This window comes from Aquarana catesbeiana, linkage group LG01 (assembly GCF_042186555.1).
Source record: "Aquarana catesbeiana isolate 2022-GZ linkage group LG01, ASM4218655v1, whole genome shotgun sequence".
Taxonomy (NCBI): Eukaryota; Metazoa; Chordata; class Amphibia; order Anura; family Ranidae; genus Aquarana; species Aquarana catesbeiana.
Window position 1 is genome coordinate 902020892 of NC_133324.1, and position 22370 is coordinate 902043261.

General features: G+C 41.6%; 1 protein-coding gene across 2 annotated transcripts in view; it reads left to right on the plus strand.

The window, feature by feature from the left end:
- Positions 1-660: 660 nt before the first annotated feature.
- Positions 661-22370, plus strand: part of LOC141119193 (charged multivesicular body protein 3-like) — a 29420-nt gene continuing 7710 nt past the window's right edge. Inside the window, exons 1-5 of one of the 2 annotated variants that reach the window (XM_073610970.1) lie at positions 674-1020; positions 6997-7057; positions 12518-12697; positions 18604-18725; positions 21627-21741. In XM_073610970.1, coding sequence (XP_073467071.1) covers positions 976-1020; positions 6997-7057; positions 12518-12697; positions 18604-18725; positions 21627-21741 — 523 coding nt within the window. In that variant the 5' untranslated portion in view covers positions 674-975. Of the gene's footprint in view, positions 1021-6996; positions 7058-12517; positions 12698-18603; positions 18726-21626; positions 21742-22370 lie in introns of both variants that reach the window. The other variant, XM_073610971.1, reaches the window with a different exon arrangement.

Here is a 22370-nt window from a genome sequence, read left to right on the forward strand (position 1 = left end):
TAAAAGCATAGCTCCCAACTGTCCCTGATTACAATGGACTGTCCCTGATTTGGAGCAATGTCCCTCTGTCCCTCATTCCTCCTCATTTGTCCCTCATTTTGGTCTGATCTATATAGATGTATATAAAATGCACCTTTTATCTATCAAAAAGTGTTTTCCAGTTCTAAACCTTTCATCCGATTTCTAAATTGCTGCATTTGTAAATTCTAAAAGTCAATATAAAGGAAGAGTAGTGGTAAAAAAAAGCACTTGTGGGTTGAACCAATCTTTTATTTTTTTGTACAATTCTCCTTCAAAGGGGCGTGACAAGGGGTGTGTCCTATGCCTGCATACTTTTGCTGATAGGTGTCCCTCATTCCCATCTCAAAAAGTTGGGAGGTATGTAAAAGCGTCCCGCTAGCGCTCGAAAAGTGCCACTAAAATGACAGTAAATCGCCGCTAAAACAAGTGTGCCTTTCCCGCCAACGCAACCGCGGCTACAGTGTGAAAGTAGCCTTAAAGTCTCATGCAAGTTGTGCCAAAGTTGCGCTGGGGTCCGGATTCAAAGTTGCCCTGTAGTTGCGCGACTTTTGAAGCCTCGGTGCTGGTGTGAACCCGGGCTCAAGCTACTAAACGATCAGGCGTGAAAAGGGCCTCAATAACGCAACACACATGCAATAATACAATGAATAATGGGTGCTTGTTATGTTTATTCGCCAATTTAACAGCAGACAATGGAAAACCATAAAGATTAAAATAAAAAAAAAAAATCAATAAAAAACAAACACATTGCTACTTTCGCCCAGGTCCCATAGCCCCGCCCATCTCTTGGCAGTGGCGTACACGGTGTGACGCGTAGCACCCTTACGTCACGTTCAGGGCGGAAGAGAACGGAATGCTGTGAAGGGACGGGCGGAAGCAGGAAGTACAACTACCGGACGTGGTTAGGAGATATTTCTGGGGACTTGTGTAGTGGTTGTAGTCGGGTGAGCTGACATGGGGCTGTTCGGGAAGACGCAGGAGAGGCCGCCTAAAGACCTGGTGAGTGAGGCAGGCGGTAGAAGGGTCATGTCCTGAATTCTCCTCGAACCTCATAGGGGTTACCCGGTGATATTAGTCAACCTGTGTCACGTGAATAGGGCTCAGCACTTACATCATCTGTATAGGGGGTGATCTTCTAAATAAGGAACATCAAGAGCCGGTACATGGCATAGGCTGTCTAGGCTGTGATGCTGGTCATTAAAGAGAACCTGTCACTAGTTCATGGCTCCTAAAGGTGTTCAGGGATGCTTGTCACCGCACCTCACAGCCACCGGAGGGCCCCGTTTACTTTAGTGTTCTACTATGTTCATACCGCCAACACCTACTGGACCCTTCTATAACATCGGTTATATTGTTCTACCGATAGGGGATCTGTCCGTGTTATGAGAGAGCCTGACCACTAAAACATGCTGGAGGGCTGCAAAGGATGCCTGTCGGCATGGCAACCCATGTCCTAGAAACAGCGGGGGTGGGACAGGGGAACGCTGGCCAACATGGCCCCTCCCCTTAGGTGTGTTCATTGAACAGGGGGCTGTGTTGGCAACTGAGCTTAACATTAGAGACGCCCACAAATTGGGCTTTCTTCAGGGGAGGAGCAGAGAAGCTGAAAAGCAAGTGAATTAAAAAAAGGGTTTTCCCTCACACTTCAATACAAGGCTAATGCAGATATTCTCACATGAATGTATGGACTGGTATTTAAAGTGTAAGTTCACCTTTTACAGTAAATCTGTAAGCTGAACTTACACAGGACCCCCCCCTCCCTATTCGCCGACCCCCCCACCCCCGGTCCCACTCACCTGGATTCCCGCAATCACACGCTGTGAGACAGCGGGTCGCCGCTTTACCAGTCTAGAGATTTAGAATCCCCGCAGCTTTCTCTCTCCTCTCCTCCAGCACTTACAGGATGGATGCCTCCTATATGTACCTTTACAAGATTAAGCCGCAGGGATTTCAAATCCCCTGACAGGTGAAGTGGCGACCGAATGTGTCACAGTGGGTGATTGCCGGACTCCAGGTCAGCTCGACCAGGGGGGATAGGGAGGGGGTCCAGTGTAAGTTCACCCTTTAGAGAGGTATTAAACCCAAGAGCAAACATGTTATTATATTGCAGCTTACACATTCTTAGATGTAATGGTTGCATTCATTTTTATTTTTAAGCTTTCTTTCCTTCATTTTGAGCTGGTGATCTATCCAGTAAAGCTATTATTTTTTTCAATAGAACAAGCTGTCCTGCAGATGTAGCAGTTAAAGGGCTGAGACAAACAATTTAAAGCTGGCCATAGATTGATCAAATCTCTGTTGGTTAGTTAGTTGGAGTAAACTCCCATCTCTGACTTGTACCTATAGGCAAGTCCATAATAAGGCTTACCTATAGGGTACTGTAAATATGTCCTAAACGTGCCGGAGATATTTATTGTACATGCATCCGGTGACGTCACCGGCGCAAGCGCTCTGAAGGGCTGACCACCTGGGCCATTCCTTCAGAGTCCTGTGCCGTAAACGGCAGGTCCCGGGTGCATGCGTGGGAGTGACGTCATCGCAGTTCCAGCCACTCACACAGCCAGAGTCTGTGGACCCGGAAGGAAGACCAGGTGAAGATGGGGTGCCTGCAGCGGTGACAGCACGGCGCTGAAAAACTTTGTTTTCAGGTAGGTTTAACATAATGTGCTAGTATGCGATGCATACTAGCACATTATCTTGCAGGTTAGAGAAAAAAACGCCCAGCGCTTTACTACCTCTTTAAGCAGGGACCAGCCTAGATTTGAGCCATCTGTAGCCATCTATTGATCGTCTGGGGTACAACCAGCCTGTTGAATTTTTTACATGCAATTACTGCCTGTGGGTAAAGCCGCTACCAGTAATCATTGTGTTCTGCCAGCCAGAAAGGCAAAAAACTCAGAGCGATTCCCCCATCAACACTGACTGAGTTGATGGGGGATTTGAGTGATTTTCTTTCAGTCCACTGGTTATGGAAGGAAAGAAAATCACATAAACTTTGGGCTGCTTAACACTGACAGGAGTGCTTAAAATGATCAGCTTTTATTTATTTATTTATTTATGTAAAACCTTTGTCCCAAAAGGAAAAAAATTAGTTTGCTGTAACCGATTATAAAGTATTAGCTTCAGTTCATCTTCTTCAATCTGTTAATGTATTTAAATCTGCTAGTACATCTAACACTCCCGTCCCCCCCCCCAAACTGACAATGTTTTGTCCAAAGGGGCCCCCTGTGCTCCTTTATCCAGAGTGTAGGCACTCTAAGGCTCCATTCACACTAGCGCGTTTTTTGATGCATTTTGCAGAAATGCATGGGAATTTTTTAACATGGGTTCCTATGGAACATGTTCACATCAATGCCTTTTTGTACCTCTGCATTTTTGGAAAGGGTCAGGGACTTTTTTTTTCATGCAAAATGCAGCGTTTTGCATGTAATAGAATTCAATGGACCAGCATCAAAAACGCAAGTGCAGCGTTTTTGGCGTTTTGTTTTTTTTTTCTTTTTTTTTTTTCTTTTTTTTTTTTAGACTGTATACAGTCTAAAAAAAAATGTAAAAAAAAAACCCACAAAACTCTGTAAAAACGCTACAAAAACGTGGTGAGCATCACAAAAAAAACTCCAAAAACGCTCAAAAGCAACATGCATAGGTGTGAATCGAGCCTAATACAGGAGATGTATTACAGATAGAGTTGCCACCTTATCCCTTTAAACCCGAACACATATGAATCACACGGGTTCTGTGGCTGATTTAAGGTGATAATTAAACTCACTTATTGCCTAATCTGCATTTAATTAGCCTCAGAATCTGTAATTTATATGTGTTCGGGTTTAGGCTAGGTTCACACTGCTGCGAATTCTATTGCGAATTTGAGCCGTTGCGATCGCTCAAATTCGCAAGTCATTTAAATTACATAGATTAACATTAGTGCCGTTCACATCGACGCGTTGCGAATATAACCTGCGTGAAAAAAAGGTCCTGTGCGAGTTTACTGCGTTGCGTTGCGAATTTAGTCTCCATAGACATCAATGTAAATCGTTCTTGAATCGCATTGATGGTTCACATATGTGCGAATTCCACCACACTACTCTCCACAAAAACCAGGAAGTACACAGGAAGTTAAGACCCTTTTTTTTTTTACATTATGATTCCATTGGCTAGACTATCAATCTCAGCTATATCCAACTCCTGAAATTCGCGGTAAAATCGCGGTAAATTCGCGGTAAAATCGCGTTAAATTCGCACTGCAGCAGTGTGAACCTAGCCTTAAAGAGATGAGGTGGCAACCCTAATTACAGATCACTGGGTAAAAAAAAGACTAAGGAAAAAAAAAAAAAACAAATGCAGCCACCACATCTAATGATTGGTAAGCTGCAGTATATTACATTTTTGGGTTTAATACTGATATTTATAGTAGAATTTTGGGATATATTATTATTATTATTATTATTATTATTATTATTATTCAGGATTTATATAGTGCCAACAGTTTGTGCAACACTTTACAAAATGAAGGCAGACCGCACAGTACACACAATACCATTTGGTACAAGAAGAATCAGAAAGGCCTGCTTGTTAGAATTGGGCTGATTTACTCAATCTGGCCATACACACAGATTTTTTTTTTTCCCTTCAGTTTGCAGCTTCCTCTGCCCATACTCAACAATGCAGATGTAGAAGTCTTCCACTGCAGCCATTGTACTTCTACAGCCTGTGTTGCAGCTGGCTGTCTAAATACCTGCCTGTGATTGGATGCAGGCTCTGCTCAGCTGACAATTTCCTGAGAGGCTTCTTCAATTTTTTTTTTTCAGATGTGTGAATGCACACTTCAATTATCCAATCGTGTGCAGATGAAATAAGTAAACAGGAATTTTGCTTTTCACTTAGGTGGATAATTGAAGTGAATATTCATATAATTTATGGCATTAACATTCTCAGCTCCTTTAGTAAGACATCCTCACTGTGTACAAGAACAAACATTGTATCACATTGGGATGGCTGTGTACTCCTTATGAGGCTTCCATCTTGAATTGATCATGTACACTGCTATTATTTACACAGTACACCCTGATGTGTCAGTTTGTGTGTACATTCACTGCTATACCTTCTCCGTGGGGTTTAGGTTGATAGGACTAGGCTATGTTCACTTTTAGGCTCCATTCACACCTGAGCTCAGAGCTTCAAAACACTCAACGTCCAGAATCCTGTGTATTTTATTGGTGGCCATTCACAAATGAGTGAATCTGATCTTAAAATTGCTTTCCCCAAACACCTGTACTAACTAACCCATGTAAGATAGATGTACTGTATAGTACATTCACATCAGTCTCTGCCCTCAGGGAGCTTACAATCTAATGTCCTGAACTCACATTCATACATAGACATACTAGGGCCAATATAGACAGGAACCAATTGGCCTACCAAGCGTGTCTTTGGAGTGTGGGAGGAAACCCACACAGGGAGAACATGCAAACTCCAGGCAGGTAGTGCTGTGATTGGTGTGTGAACCAATGACCCTAAAGCCTCGTACACACGATCGGATTTTCCGATGGTAAATGTTTGATGACAGGCTGTACGCTCCATCGGACAATTGTTGTTTGATTTTCCGTGGCCAAATGTTGGATGGCAGGTTTTTTAATTTTTTTCGTGGACAAATGTGTGTTGTCAGATTTTCCGATCACGTGTACAAAAGTCCAAAGTACAAACACGCACGCTCGGAAGCAAGGGCGAGCCAGAAGCGGTCGGTCTTGTAAACTAGCGTTCGTAATGGAGAATTAACATTCGTGACGTGGCAAACTATGAATTCTCGAAATGAAGCGCACAATTCTCTTCTTCTTTAATGGGATAATAATGAAGCTGCTTTGCTGGTGATACTGATGGAGTTATTGCAAACTAATTTTCAAAGGCTTTTTTTTTCTAGTGATATCAAGAATAATAATATTATGCTTTTTTCTTTTTTTTTTTTTTTTTTTTTTTTTTTTTGGGGGGGCAAATTACCACAGCACCATTATCCCGTAGTTTTTAAGATCAAAGATGTTGGTGTCCCTTGTTAATTTTACATTGAAAAAAATACAATGTAACCGCCTACTCCCAAACTGTCATTTGAAGTAAAACACATAGCCAAGTATTATTCTCCACAATTTTTTTTTATTGTGCATTAAAAAAAGAAAACAAATAAAATTAGACATGCTATCTGCCAATAGAACTTAACCAAAAAGTGCATTCTATGCATCCAAAAATATAGAAAATATAACAAATCAAATCATTATTCAACCAAAAAAATAATGTCAAACCAATAACTCCAAGGCCAATAATAAATAACACGTTATCTACTCCGATTCCGCAACATGTCTGGTTCACGAACGGCCGTTCAGAAACTAACTGAAAAGTGCGAAATGAAAAGCGCGAATCAACACTCACCAAATTTCTACTAACACGAAATTAGCAGAAGGAGCCCAAAGGGTGGCGCTAAAGAGCTGAAAAACAACGTAGTACGTCACTTATGTTCGTATTTGTTGGCCGACAATTCCTTGCCATTTCTATGCAAGACAAGTTTGGGCCAATGCCCTTTGGACAAAAGTCCACGGTTTTGTTGGCCAACAATCCGATCGTGTGTACTGCTAGGTGGAAGTGCTAACCAGTTCCTGCTGAATCGTTGCAATTTAAGCTGTGGCTGGTCTTGTTGAAACCACCTGGCTCAAGAAAAGTGACAATGACTGCATCCAGTCAGGTATTCAGGCAGCGGGTGTCGGGTATATATCATGACGTGTATTAATAAAATTACCATTGCAGTAGATACCTTACTCTGTCCAGTGTTTATATAACAGTCGCTCTTTTTAACCTAACATTGTAGTGTATAGAAAGTGTACTTCATCTATATTATGATTCTGTAAAGTGCATGACACTGTACATTTTATAAATGATCTTGTATTATAATTTTAAAACTTTACTTCTTTTTTTGTTCTCTTTTTTTAATTTTAGGTCAGTGAATGGTCACTAAAAATTCGTAAAGAAATGCGTGTTATTGACAGACAGATAAGAGGTAAGAGAATGATTTCATCATCATAGAAGAAGCCTCACTAGACTTCTCAATTTTCTATGTAATCTGTTAGGTGTGCCCATAGAAATTGGTCCTACAATTGCTAAGCAGTGTGGTCAGACAGTCCCCTTTAGTGCAGTGTTTATTTTTTCATTCATAATATTATTAATAATAATAATAAAAGAACAGTTATCTTTTATGATGGCAAAACACATCTAGAATTTCATTCAAAAATTTTTGTTTTAAGAACGTTCATTCAATTTTTCTAATCGTTGGTGGGGTCAAATCGACGTTAGTGTTCGACTACAGGGACGGGAAAAATTCGAAGAGCGGTATAGAAAACTTTTCATGATCAAATTCATTTTCGGACAGTGTGTGTGTGTGGTTTTCGTGCAGAAATTGCATTCATTTTAAAATGGAATGTTAAAGTGGTTGTATGCCCCAAAAAAACAAACAAACTGTAAGGCAAAGGCATAATGAGCTGGTATGCGGTGCATACTAGCTCAATATGTCATAATTACCTTAGAACGAAGCTCCCACAGGGCCGCCCAGTCACCGTTGAGGGAGCCGACATGTTCCGGGTTCACGGCTCCGGAGCTGTGAGTGGCCAGAGCCGCAATGACCTCATATGCACGCGGAAGCCCTCCGTTCCGGCACAATACGTGGGACCCTCACTGCGCATGCGCCGTTGACGTCAGCGGCTGTATGCAAGGACTGTAGTGCAAATCTGCAAAATGCAAAAAGCACTAAAAATGCTTAGGTGTGAATCAGGCCTAACACAACAGGGAGCTGAAACTGGACGTTTTAGGGAAGCTAGAAACATTGTTTGTTTATAAGAAGTTCTGTAAAGTACAAAAAGGCAGAGATGAATAAATATTAAAGGATAAGTTCACCTTTTTTTACAAAAAGAATTTTAAATGCACGTTTCTTTTGCATGTAAAAAAAAAAATGTGCATTTTATTATTATTTTGTTGTAGGAACCTGTAAAGCATTGCACCAGCAATCAGCAGATCCCGGGTGCCATGTAGGTCACCTGCAGACCTGTCAGTGTATCTGCTTGCTCGTACCTCTTGCAGGCAAGCCAATACACTCTGGCAAGAAGAACCATTGATCTACCGCAGTGCTCAAGGCGCCAAGCTTAGCCCAGGAAAGGCAAGTAATTAAAGGGATTTTAAGCCCTCGCCTTTTTTTGATAATCCTGCTCCTTTACTCTAGTCTAGCGTGTAATCACACACTAACCTTATCCTTCATTTCTGCATAGAAATGCCATTTTGTGAGGTCCGTTTTCCCCACTTCCTGTCCTCTCCTATGGGTGCCCTGTCTTCAGCGCTGTTCTCAAGGAGTCTCCCGTGCATGCATGCTCCCATGACTGGGACTTCATCCCTGCGGGGAGGCACTGGTTTCGCTTGCAGGCATGAGAGCCGTGGCCGTGTACGGCGCTGTAGCTCCGCCTTGTATGGGAGATGGGAATGGGCGTGACTTCCAGGAGGTGTCTGAATACAGAAGGCTGTACTAGCTATCAAGAACTAGGCTCATTCTCAATCAAGCAGACAGGGGAAAGGGAATGTGCGATGCCGCTAAGCATGATGGGAATCGTAGTTCAAAAAGCCATATGACGTAGCGCAGGGAGCGTGCTCAGAGAACCTTAAGCTGTGGGAATCTAAAGGAGGAAGAACATACAATGTATGTATAATACACAGAAAATAAACATGTTGGGGGATATCTCTCTATCTCTCTCTATCTCTCTCTCTATCTAATATATATCTCTCTCTATCCCCCAACATGTTTATTTTCTGTGTATTATACATACATTGTATGTGTGTGTGTATGTGTATGTGTGTAATATATATATATATATATATATATATATATATATATATATATATATATATATATATATATATATATATATATATATATATATATTTCCGTATGTATGTACCATATACAGCAGATATATGCAAAAAAAAAAAAAAAAAAGTACCTTTACAACCCCTTTTTAAGCTCTTCTAGTACTGTTGTTTTATCAAAACCAGCTAGACCATGACTTTATGGTTTGAGCATAAGTCCCAAAATGGTATAAGCTGCGGATTTACGTGTTTTTCAGTTAAACAATAGGAATGTCACCTCTGTTAATTCAATCAAATGAAATTTTAAGATTTTTTTAAATTGGTGTTTAAATCACCGTTCTGAAAAAAATTCTTAAAAAAAAACAATTACAGCGCATGGACCAACTTACTGTGCAATTCCAGGCTATACCTAACTAAAATTGCTCCCTCCCCCTCCTCACACCTCTGTTGACTAACCTGTGTAAGAAAGATGTCTATACTTGCCTATTTTAAGCCAATTCGGTCTGGTCATGTGATCTGGCTTGTACTGACAACGGATGGGCCATAGGAGTCTATGGGTAACATCGCTGCTCCTAGGCATTACCAGCAGTTGCCGAGTGCGCTCCCCTGCAGCCACCACTGGCTGACAGAGTTGTTCACTTGACCAGACCAGATTGGTCTGAAAATAGTTAAGTATATACATCTTTGTTACACAGGTTAGTCAGAATAGGTGTTGGGAGGTGGAAGGGAGCATTTTTAAGAGTAGTTGGGTATAGGCTGGAATTCTACTTAAGTACATCATTAAAGAGCATGCTGGGACTTGCAGACTTTTCACAGTTGGAGGTCATCAGCTTGCCCAGTCCTACTGTAGTCGGTTACTTGACTTTGTACACAAATAGCTTCCTATAAATAACTTAAGTCACAGTGATGTGAGCTGGTCTTGTGACTAGATCGATGGCGTCATCTCCAGTGTTTACTTTATAGTTATCACTCGCCTTGCAGTAAAACCGTTTTTTCTGATCTTAATGTGTCATATAAAGATTATTCCTTCAAGGGCGCCATACTGATACGGTATTGAGAAAACGTCAACATATTGTAGAATGGAAATCTGCATAAAAATGTTCTCGTATGATTTCAGAATAATCTTGTAGATGTGAGAACTTTTGTCAACCTGACCTAGCCTAACAAGTGTCCTAGATAACATGAGCGTTTAATGCTGAACTCGGGGCTAGTTTATAAATTCTCTAAATGCTACTTCTCCTTTGCTAGAGTAAAAACTAGCATGTAATTTAATCTACGCTTAGTGTATTTTGTGCTATATTTACCTATTTAAAAGGGTGTGATGCTAACACTGAATATGGAGAAATAGAGACCTGACTGGGCACCACAAGGAGGGGTCAGGGAAGCGGCAACTTCACTTCCTCTGCTGCGGGAGCTACTATTCCTGTCATGCAACTGTAGTTCTTAATTGCTGTTATGTGGGTGGTGGTGTTGACGATCCTGCCATTCACTTACAGTAGGCTTGGATGTGCATGACAAACCAGGAGTCTCCTGGTCTGTCAATCAAATAAAGCAATGTAAGTAAGCAGGTCAGACCAGGAGTTTGAGACTTCTAGGTTCTCCCAGTAATTCTACTCACTATTTGCTCAGTTTTTTTTACCAAATGTTTACTGAGCTGTTCATGCGCAGCTCGGTGTGGTCCCGGCACACTTCAGCTGTGCCAGAATGACTGACTCCATGTGCATTTGCAAGATGATGCCATCCCTGCTAAAACCTGGCATCTGAAGAGGAGATTACAGTGGCCAGTGAGCGATGTAACTGTTGCATCGCTGGAATGTGGAGGTGAGTATACTGGGAGTTCCGCATTAAAATAAAACAAAGGCTATTCTGGAACTAAGGCACGCCCACTGTTCTTCAACTGTCAGAACCTCTGGGGAAATCCTAGGATGGAAAAGGACCTGGGGGTCCTAGTAGATGACAGGCTCAGCAATGCCAGGCTGCTGCAAGCAAAGCCAACTGAATATTGGAATACATTTAAAAAGGGGATCAACTCCAGAGATAAAAACACTAATTCTCCTGCTCTACAAGATTCTGGTCCAGTCGCACCTGGAGTATGCCGTCCAGTTCTGGGCACCAGTCCTCAGGAAGGATGTACTAGAACTGGAGAGAGTCCCGAGAAGGACAACAAAGCTAATAAAGGGACTGGAGGATCTTGGTTATGAGGAAAGATTACGAGCACTGAACTTATTCTCTCTGGAGAAGAGACGCTTGAGAGGGGATATGATTTCAATGTACAAATACTGTACTGGTGACCCCACAATAGGGATAAAACTTTTCCGCAACAGAGAATTTAAGAAGACACACGGCCATTCACTAAAATTAGAAGAGAAGTGGTTTAACCTTAAACTACGTAGAGGGCTCTTTATTGTAAGAGCGGCAAAGATGTGGAATTCCCTTCCACAGGCGGTGGTCTCAGCGGGGGGCATTGATAGTTTCAAAAAACTATTAGATAAGCACCTGAACGACCGCAACATACAGGGATATACAATGTAATACTGACATAAAAGTGCACACACAGGTTGGACTTGTGTCTTTTTTTCAACTTCACCAACTATGTAACTATATAAGAACCTCAGTCTGAGGTAGAGAGACTGGAATTCCAAAGTTGAATAAAAAGGGGCAGAGCTTAGTAAAGAAAGGGGGATTATTGTTAAGAGAAGTATGGGATTTGCTTTTTTGTGAATCATACTTACCTAGGTGGATGCAGCATCTGTCCCCCACTGGCTTAAACACTAAGAAGAACCAAGCGATCAAACACCGCCATCCACTCAGTTCTCACAGCTCTGTGAGCAGTCGGCTCTCTGCTCTGCCCCCCCGAAATTCCGATCGTGTGTACACAAATCCGACGCACAAAGTGCCATGCATGCTCAGAATAAATTAAGAGACGAGAGCTATTGGCTACTGCCCCGTTTATAGTCCCGATGTACGTGTTTTACGTCACCGCGTTCAGAACGATCAGATTTTCCGACAACTTTGTGTGACTGTGTGTATGCAAGACAAGTTTGAGCTAACATCCGTAGGAAAAAATCCATGGATTTTGTTGTCGGAATGTCCGATCGTGTGTTCAGGGCATTAGAGTGACCTGGTGGTATAGAGACAGCAAGTGTTGGAAAATCTCTTCAACTGTAGTGTGGACAGCGATAAAAACCTGCCAAAAGGTCTCACCCTTACTCACTGAAATCAAAACATAAAGAAGTTTAGGCTGGAGTTCCACATAAAGGCAAACTTTGCCAAAAACTTGACTGGTAACATAACCCACTTGTAGGCCCCCAAAATCTAGATTTTCCACTGGTTTTTCTGTGCCATAAGTGTGGGCACACCTGAGTCTCTTCTAAAGGTCAACCTTGGTCGCATGGTCTATGCTTAAGGGGTTGGAATGGTTTAGGCAGACCCGTCAACTGTGATTGACCGGGGAGAAAAGTTATCAAGATGCAAAATAAAAATTAATTTGACCTCTCTAAAATGTTTTATGATGTCTGAAGAGGTGGTTTAGTTGTGTGGACAATACGGGTGCGCTTCTAAATGCTTCTGTTTTTTTGTAGCAAGCCAGATGATATATGTACATGTGTTCTAGATATCCAGAGAGAGCAAGAGAAAGTCAAGCGCTCAATAAAGGAATCGGCAAAGAAAGGCAACAGAGATGTTTGTAAAATATTGGCAAAGGAGGTTGTGCAGTCCAATCGGGCAATAAGTAAGCTCTATGCCTCCAAGGCCCACATGAACTCTGTACTCATGAGTATGAAGAATCAGTTGGGTAAGTCTTTTTCTTTCTAGGGGAGGGTTAAACCGCTTTGTTGACTCATTTATGATGTATGCCTGGTTTTGGATTTCTGTTCTTGTATGTGTGTTTTTTTTTTTTTTTTTTTGTTTTTTTTTTGTTTTTGTTTTTTTGGATCGAGTAAGAACTTGGGCCCTCTGGCACGTTTTTGTTTTCCTGTCCTGGGAAACAGGAAGTGAGGGGAAATCTCTTTAGATTGAGGGGAAATTCTCTCTCCAAAGCAAGTGTCCACATTGGAAGATTTTCCCTTATTATTATATTATTTTTTTTTTTTTTTTTTTACTTTTTTCAGTTTTCGATTTCTCAGTAAAAATCGTCACCAAGACAGAGAAGGGGGTGAATCTTGCCTAGAAATGTAACTGCACAAAAAAGACTGAGTGGTTCATCAAGTCTGCCTTTTATTTATTTTTTATTTTTTTTTATTTTTTTTTTGTACATGTTTTGTGTGTGTGAAAATATATATATATATATATATATATATATATATATATATATATATTATAACATGCACCCCAAGTTTAGGAGGGAATTTTAAGGAAAAAAAACTTACATTTAAATGCCCATCAATGCAGCGTTATCGTGTCCATCTGCAGCCTTGTCAGTGCAGCCTTGCCCCCAGTGTACATTACATGATCGCCGCCGACATACACAAGTTTAGTGTGTAGTTTTAAATATGGCGCCTCGGAGTTCGGAGGGACTCGAGCTGAACGAGCGCCGCCGAGAACACAGTGACTGGGTGGAACCAAGATACACATAGCCGAGGGTTCTCGGCCCTTCTAGGCGCCCTTCACAGTCACGCCCAGTCCCTATGATGGACATAACACAGGTCCAATGGCGGGACTGGGCGTGACTGTGAACGGTGCCGAGAACCCTCGGCTATGTGTATCTCGGCTCCGCCCAGTCACTGTTTTCGGCGGCGCTCGTTCAGCGTCCCCGAGTCCCTCCGAACTCCGCGGCGCCATATTTAAAACTACACGCTATGTGAATGTCGGCGGCGATCGCTCCGATAGATCACAAAATAGCGGGGATCGGCGTATAACATGCACCCACGATTTTTCCCTGATTTTAAGGGGAATATATATATATAATTTTTTTTTTTTATTTATATTATTAGATATATATTAATCTATATCTATTTCTCTTTTGTCCCAAGCATGTTTAAAGCCATTTAGCCTAGGTTCACACATATGCGATGTGGGAACCGGCGCAATTCCAGCGCTGGTTCCCGCATCGAATCTCTCCTGCATGTAGTTTACACTGCCCTCTGCAAACCGCTGCAGGTGTCAATACAATGTTAAACACACCCCCAGTTTGGTTCACAGATCGCAGTGTGAACTCGCACAGGAATCAGTTCCCTGCACTATTTTCCTGCGGATCGAATGCGGGTTCAGCTATACAACTGTATGGCTGAACTCTCATTGCAGATATTGCATGCGATCGGCACCGTAGTGCGAGTGCGAATCACATGCGATGTCTGTGTTCGCACAAGTGTGAACCCAGGCTTACTTTTGAATAAGAGCCAGAGGACAGCAGTAAAAACATAATTAACCACTTGCCCACTGGGCACTTATACCCCCTTCCTAACCAGGCCAATTTTTAGCTTTCAGTGCTCTCACATTTTGAATGACAATTCCTCAGTCATGCAACACTGTACTCCTATAATTTTTGTGTGTGGTGTTTTATTTGTTTAAAAAAAAAAAAAAAAAGAGCTTTTTTTTGGTGGTATTTAATCACCACTGGGTTTTTTATTTCTTGCGCTATAAATGAAAAAAGACAAAGTTTTGTAAAAAAAAAAAAAAAAAATGCTTTTTTTCTTTGCTTCTGTTATAAGATTTTGCAAATTAGTTATTTTTCTTCATAAATGTTGGCCAAAATTTATACTGCTACATATCTTTGGTGTATATTATTTGGTCTTTGGCACCATAGCTTGTAAACTCTATAACTTTTACAATCACTGAAAATTGATCACACCTGATGTACTGACGGCCTATCATTTCTTGAGACAATTAGACCACTTTCAGACTGGCACCGCTCCGTGTTGGCGGTAAATCGCTGCTAGTTTTAGCGGCGCTATACTGTCGTTTTAGCTGTGCTTTTTGACCGCTAGCGGGGCTCTTTTAACCCCCGCTAACGGCCGAAGAAAGGGTTAAATTGCCTGAAAAGCACCGCTGCCGAAGCGCTTTGCAGGTGCTTTAGCAGCGGCGCCCATTCATTTCAATGGGCAGGGACGGTGTACACACCGCTCCAAAGATGCTGCTTGCAGGACTTTTTCTAACGTCCTGCAAGCGCACCGCTCCAGTGTAAAAGCACTTGGGCTACAAATTCCCCCCAAATGACCCGTTTGGAAAGTAGACATTCCAAGGTGTTTAGTAAGAAGCGTGGTGAGTTTTTTGTAGTTGTAATTTTTTTCCACAATTCTTTGAAAATTGAAGATTTTTTTTTTTTTTTTTTTTTCCCCATAAATTTTTTTCACAACGTTGTCAACTTTATAATAATATTTCCAACACATAGCATGTACATAGCAAAAATTACACCCCAAAACACATTCTGCTACTCCTCCTCAGTATGGCTATACCACAGGTGTGAGGTTTTTACACAGCCTGGATACATACAGAGGCCCAACATGTGGAGAGAACCATCAGGATGAGCACTGGTGTGGCACTGATGTAGCACGGTTGAGGTATGAATGAGACGTGTATGAGGCATGGATGGGGCATGAGTGGGCACAGATCAGCGCTGTGGGCACTTTACATCCAGCCCACTCGCACTGCTGCACCGGCTCCCTCCTTTCCTCACATGCTGTACCAATCGTTGAGAGGAGAGAGAGCTGAACCAGATGTGCTGGCTTGTTGACAAGTGATCGCTCCGTTATTGGATGGAGCAATCTCCAGGTAAAAGGCCACTATCATCGGCCCTTTACCCCGATCCGTGATGCGACAGGTCCTCCCAGGGGGCTCCCCTGAAGCTTGAGTTCAGGAGGACGTCATAGTTCGCCCCCCTCAGAACTAGCTGACCGTGATGTAGCGGTCATTCGGCTGTGGCCCGGTCGGCAAGTGGTTAAGGGGTGGTTTGGGAGCTGGACTGTTAAATATGGTTGTATCTAGAGCCCAGGTCTGGAAACTGAGGCTCTGTTTCCACTAGTGCGACTTGTCATGTGACTTTGGAGTCACTGTCAATTTGTTTTTTAATGGCACCCGTTCCAATCTGTGACTTAAAGTTGCAGCGGCTTTGAAAAGATGCCCGCGCTACTTTGATGTGACTTTGATTCAGAGAGCGTAGAGTTGGATCAAAGTCTCACTCTAAATCGCACGACTTTGGAGTTGCACTAGTGGAAACATAGCCTGAAGGTTATGTTTTTGTTTTGATATTTGTACTTTTTAGGCAGCTCAGCGCAGAGGATTGAAGGGTGCACACCCCATATGTTGTGTAGAAACTTGACAGATTCTAAACCTCCCTACTACGTCTACACTCCAAACTTCTACAAAAAATAAAGTTCTGGCTCTATATACACATTTAAAGCTATTCTAGAACTAATCTAAAATTGTGTGTCGAGTGTTGTGTGCAGTAGTCTCATGGTTGATGTGCTGTGGTCTCATAGTTCTACTTTAAGCCATTGTAGTCTCTCTGGTTTGTTATTGCAAGTAGACTGGTTTTCCAGCAATGCACCCTTAAAGCTCATAGATTGATCAGAATACCTGCCCCCTGTATAAAATGCTTACAAGGGAATCTGTCCTTGCATGTACTTCCCCTCCCACCATGTCCCCTCCTTTAATTCACATTTATCTATTTAAACCTTGCGAGTTGCCTACACTTTTGACTATGACAAAGCACTCCTGCGCGAAACGCGTCGTCAAGGCAACCCCAGTACAGTGGCCCCAGCCAGAGCCATTTCACAGTGAACCTTGATCCATCCATCCATCCATCCATCTTTTTGTGATACCGCCCCATCAACCAGCAGTGGCTTTCCCTCAGCATCATTCCTTTTACCACTCCTTCCTGGTCTGGCGACTTCCGATCCAGTTTTCCGGGTTGCTCCATTTTTCATTTTTTATTTTTATTTTCTACCCTTTATTTTTCAGTTTTTTATTTTTACTATTTTATTGCATTTACATTTTTCTGATGAACCCCAGGCCGTGTGGGCAGATGAGAGCTCCATCAGCCTGCTGGCATCATCATTTCCCCCTTGACCAGCCTCCCAGTTTCAGTACAGATCCCTGTGCTGTGTCACCATATTTCACTGAGGAGCTTTTACCCCTGTGGAGACAACATCCGGCAGAGCAGCGGTTCGCTGCCCACCCACTGACATCCCAGCGGCTCCCCCCGTGCTGACGTCATCTCTCAACGCCACGGAGCTCCAGCTGGGCTGCTCTCCTCACGGCGGAGCTCTGTCACCATCCACGCTGCGGTCATTTCACAGCCCGTTGGAGCCGGTGAGCCGTTCTGAATGATGCCAACCTCCCCAACGAATGGGGTAGCTGCGTGTGTTTTTCTCCTGCTGTGAGTACTCTGCTTCACCCCCACCACTTCACCCACTGCCTCCTGCTGTGAGCACTGTGTTCCGCCCTGACCACCTCACCCACCATCTCCTGCTGGGGTAGTTTTTTTGGCAAGGATCTCCTGTGATTGTCTCTTGTTGTTCCAAGGCTGACTGTATCCCATTTCAAGTGCTCTTCATATGTTGAAACTTAGAGCAATACCTATTAAGTTTTTTATTATTGTGAGATTGTGGTTCTCAATACTGTGTTACTGTGGTTTTTCTGTAACAGTGCTTTTTAACTTTATTTTTTTCAATCAGTAGCCACTACTGTCACTTTATAAATATTTATTACTGATTTATTAAATTACTGAATTTTTATGACTGTTGCAGGTTGCTTTTAATACACCCTGAGCGCTGGGCTGCATTTGTGTTCTTTTTTTTATGATCTGTATTTACCAGATATGGTTGGTCCGGCTGCACGGGTGGTCCCTGATTGTCTTCTTCCTCTACTCTTTTGTACAAGTTATTTGATATTTATTTACAATGTTCTAGTACATGGCATGGTTTATACACAAGTTATATATTACATGTCCTGCTTGGAGCTCTCTGGGTAGTATAACATTGGCGCTGGGTTATTGCTGTGTGTGTCTCTCAGATTTGAGTGTCATGGCAAAGGCTGCGAATACTTTTATGTACATGTGTATGTTTTTTTTTTTTTTATTTTTTTTTTATTTATAATAAATTTCCTAAGATTTTCAAACAAATTTCTTTCACGTTGTAATTATGGGGTGTTTGTAGAATTTTTGTGGGAAAATAATGAATTTAATCTATTTTGGGATAAGGCTGTAACATAACAAAAATGTGGAAAAAGTGAAGCACTGTGAATACTTTCTGGATGCACTGTAGGTTAAATTCTAATATTTCTGCAGGATAGAGGGACAGTGGTGGGAGAATAAAGGGAGCAGTGTTAGAGCAATAAAGGGGGCAATGGTAGAGAAATTAAGATAAAGGTAAAAATGTTTTGTTAGCAGTATTGCCCTCCCCCTTATACTTGCCTGAGTCCCCACTTGATCCAACGCTGTGCCATTCTGTAGTGGCTCTCCTCTCTCCCTGCTCTCACAGGCTTTGCTGAGGCAGTGGTAGCCATTGGCTGATCTCAGTTAAATCCTATGACAAGGGGGCAGGGTCCTTTCAGTGCAATTCCATGAGACCGCTTGGTAAAGATGGCTATCAGATTCCATTGATCCAGAAACCCGTTCATGGAAAAAATTCCATAAAATACGAAACGGTAAGACATTAAAATGTCATGGTATAAGAAAAAAAACACAATTATCACTCTGGAGGTGCACACTGTTAATACATCTTTTGTATCCCTTTTCTTAGTGATTTTCATGTGTTTTTACAGCTGTCCTCAAAGTCTCTGGGTCCTTACAGAGGAGCACAGAGGTGATGAAAGCCATGCAGAACTTGGTGAAAATCCCTGAGATCCAGGCTACCATGAGGGAGCTTTCCAAAGAGATGATGAAGGTAAGAGCAGAAAGTTGGAGACTCCATTGTTTGATAGTTTTGTGTAGTATTTTGTCGTTTTTGTTGTACATCCCAAGACAAAAGGGTATCTTCATATCTATTACTATAAGGTAATGCCGCCACTTTCTGATGATTGGATACTGGCAAAACAGACAGGAAATCCCCTTCCAGGCATAACTCCTTTAACTGACAAACCAGTACTATAACCTGACCGTAATAAAAAGTTTGATTTTATTTTTTACTGTGGTTGTATGTGATCATTACAGTATTGAACAGTTACACCATGCTGTCTTCAGGTCAGTGTGGCCTCTGCAAGGCTTAGTGTTTGTTGGCAGGCAAACCCGACAGCTTGCATATGATCATTATGTCAGATTCCATTTGATAGTAAATGCTAGAACTGTCAGATAAAGCAGGTATATCTGTGCACTGCTACCAGTCAAATTGTGTAACGTTGGTTAACGTTATCTCTGCACAAGGCAATATGGTGGGAAACTTCAAACTACAGATTAAAGGATGCTGAGGACATTTAGATCTCTTATTGTGTTGCTTCACAAAACATATTTGCAAAAAATGCACTCTTTCTATTGGCACATCGATCTAGAAAACTTAAAATAATTCTTAGGCAAATAAGACTTTTGCACAGTAGTGTGTATGTACTGACCATTCTTCCCAAGAAAAAGGTCCAGAAAGCATGTTTTAAAACTCAGGTTTATTTTCTATTTTTGACACATTACCCAAGGGTAAATTTTAAAGTGATACTGTACTAAACACACAATATTTAATTTACATTTTCCCTTCTATTTCTCTGTTTGAATGATGGAACTGTAATTACCGTATTTTAATTTAAAAAAACATCCAAGTACCTTTTTCCTAGACGATATACAGCTGCCACATGACCCAGATCTTACCCAGCCTGTCTACAGGGAAACCTAAGCTGAAGGAGCTTCTAGTCCTCTACTGCTGGTCACGTGTTAAAAAAAAAAAAAAAAAAAAAAACAGCCTTTGGAATACAGAGAAAAATATCAATAAACTGTTTTAAATTGTCATACAAATATATATTTGAAACCAAATCTTTGTTTTGGCAATAAAATGTTGTGGGTGGACTTCTGCCAGTTACAGGCCCCTCCAGCCTGTGTGTTAGAATAAGAGGGAGGTGGGGTGTCATTTACCACGGTGTATACACCCACTTGTGTGACTCTATAGTCACCTGGGCTGCTCAGATTTGATAGAGAGGAAATGCTCAGCATAGATACTCGCCGAAAACTGAGCATGTGCAGAGTTGCCACCACAGCTGCAAAATCCCTAGCTGAATTGGGGACATGAACAGAAGGTGGAGATAGAGAGCGGCAGGATCAACCAGGATTTTTGTAGAATACTGAAAACAAATCTCCTAGTGACTGAGTATGAACAGCATGTAATACACAATTTATTGACAGTTTTCTATAATGTGGGTTTAGTGACACTGGTATAGAAAAGATATTTCTCTTACAGCTGCATGCAGTCTATCAAACATGTATGCATATGTTTAAATCCTTGTGTGTTTTTTTTGGCTGGCCTTTTGCTTACAGTGAACTTGTCACAGATAAACATTCAGTTTACAGTTGTTAGAATTGTAAAGCATGTTAACTATGAATAAGAATGTATCATTTAAACTTGGGGGGTTATTTACGAAAGGCAAATCCACTTTGCACTGCAAGTGCACTTGGAAGTGCAGTCGCTCTAAATCTAAGGGGTAGATCTGAAATGAGGGGAAGCTCTGCTGATTTTATCATCCAATCATGTGCAAGCTAAAACGCTGTTTTTTATCTTCCTTGCATGTCCCCCTCGGATCTACAGCGACTTTCCTTCCAAGTGCACTTTCAGCGCAAAGTGGATTTTCCTTTATTAAATTACCCCCATAGTGTCAGTCATTTCCGGCATGGTATCATCCTTACAGTTTTCTCAGACAAGGCCTCTGGTTCTGTGTATTTCTGGGGGTACATCTCGTCCCCTGACAACAGGCTCACAAGATGAGCATGGTGGCTTAGTGTTTATACAACCCCAATTCCAAAAAAGCTGAAACCCTGTAAGATCTACATAAAAACAAGATGCAATGATTTGCAAATCACATAAACCCGTATTTTATTCACATTAGAAAACATATCAATCTTTAAATTGAGATGCACCAATTTAAGAAGAAGAAAGGATAATTTTAAAATTGACGTCTTAAAACATTTTGGACGGGGCCATGTTTACCATGGTGTAGCATCCCCTCTTCTATTACCAACACTCTGTAAATGTCTGGGAGCTGAGGAGACCAGTTGCTGGAGTTTTGTAGAGGAATGGTGTCCCATTCTTCGCTGATATCAATTCTAACTGTTCAACAGTCCTGCATTGTTTCTTTTTTTTCCCTCATTTGTGATTCAAAATGCACCAAATAATCCAATATGCACCTTTTGGCAACTTTTTTTGGAATTTGGGCTGTGTCACTTAGTAGGGGAGCAGTGTACAGACCTGGAATGTGGGGGTGTAGTGTTCTGGAGTGTAGACAGGTTTTTTTTTTTTTTTTGTTTTTTTTTTCATTTTAACTAACCTTTTGCATAGGAAGCAGGTAAAGTACTAATTGCATGTTTTGGAGAATTTAAAATGTAGGTCTTGCAGCATTCTCCTGGTCTATTAAATTTGCATTAATAAGTCAGAAGATGTCCTTGACAGGGCTGAACAAATCCCAGGAGCTAAAGAGCCAATCTACCTACAAAATATTAGTGAGTTTTCGAATGCTTTTCTTCAGCTTCTACAAAACATTATGGCCCAGAAGTTGCCTGCAGGCCCCCAGATTAAATGGAGTAGCTTTCAAATTTTAGAGTATTTTGTTCATGTTCATCCTAGGTTCTTTAATTGCTTTTTGTTTATTCCCTTTAGGCAGGGATTATAGAAGAGATGCTGGAGGACACCTTTGCAGGAATGGAGGATGAGGATGAAATGGAAGAAGCAGCAGATCTGGAGATTGATAAGATTCTGTATGAGATCACAGCAGGTAATTTCCGATAACAATATTGCATTCCATGGGAGGACTGTAATATAAATCGAGAGCACCAAGCCTGCTCTATGCAGGCAGGGAGAAGGTATAAAAATATAGATTACTGGAGTACTGCTTTAAAGCGTATGTAAACCCTAAAGCCTTGTTCACAGTGCAGAGTAGAGTTGTACTGTGGCAAAAATCAGTGTAAATCTACGCCAAGGATCACATGTGTTTGAGATCAGGAAGTCTGTTCAAATCGATGACTCCTCGACTCTTCTCATGTAATTGCACACTAAGCAGTTACATGCAATTAGGGACAGATGAATGGCCATGAATGCAAACTGTCTGTGTGGGTTTACCTGGACTCTTGCCACACTACAACCCTAATTGACCGTGTGAATGAGGCCTTACTGTACATTTTTTGTTAATTTTTTTTTTTTTTTAATGTATTTTCTCTTGATCTATTAAATATATACCATTGAGAGTGTTTTGTTATATCTGTTGGATTAGTGCAGAAAAATACTTATTGATCCTGCCTTCTCATCTGATAACTTCATGTGCTCTCTTCCTGTGTTGTACGCTAATCACTTAGGCAGGCCATACATCGTTTGAACCTTGTATGGGCAGGCTGAATGTACCAAGTT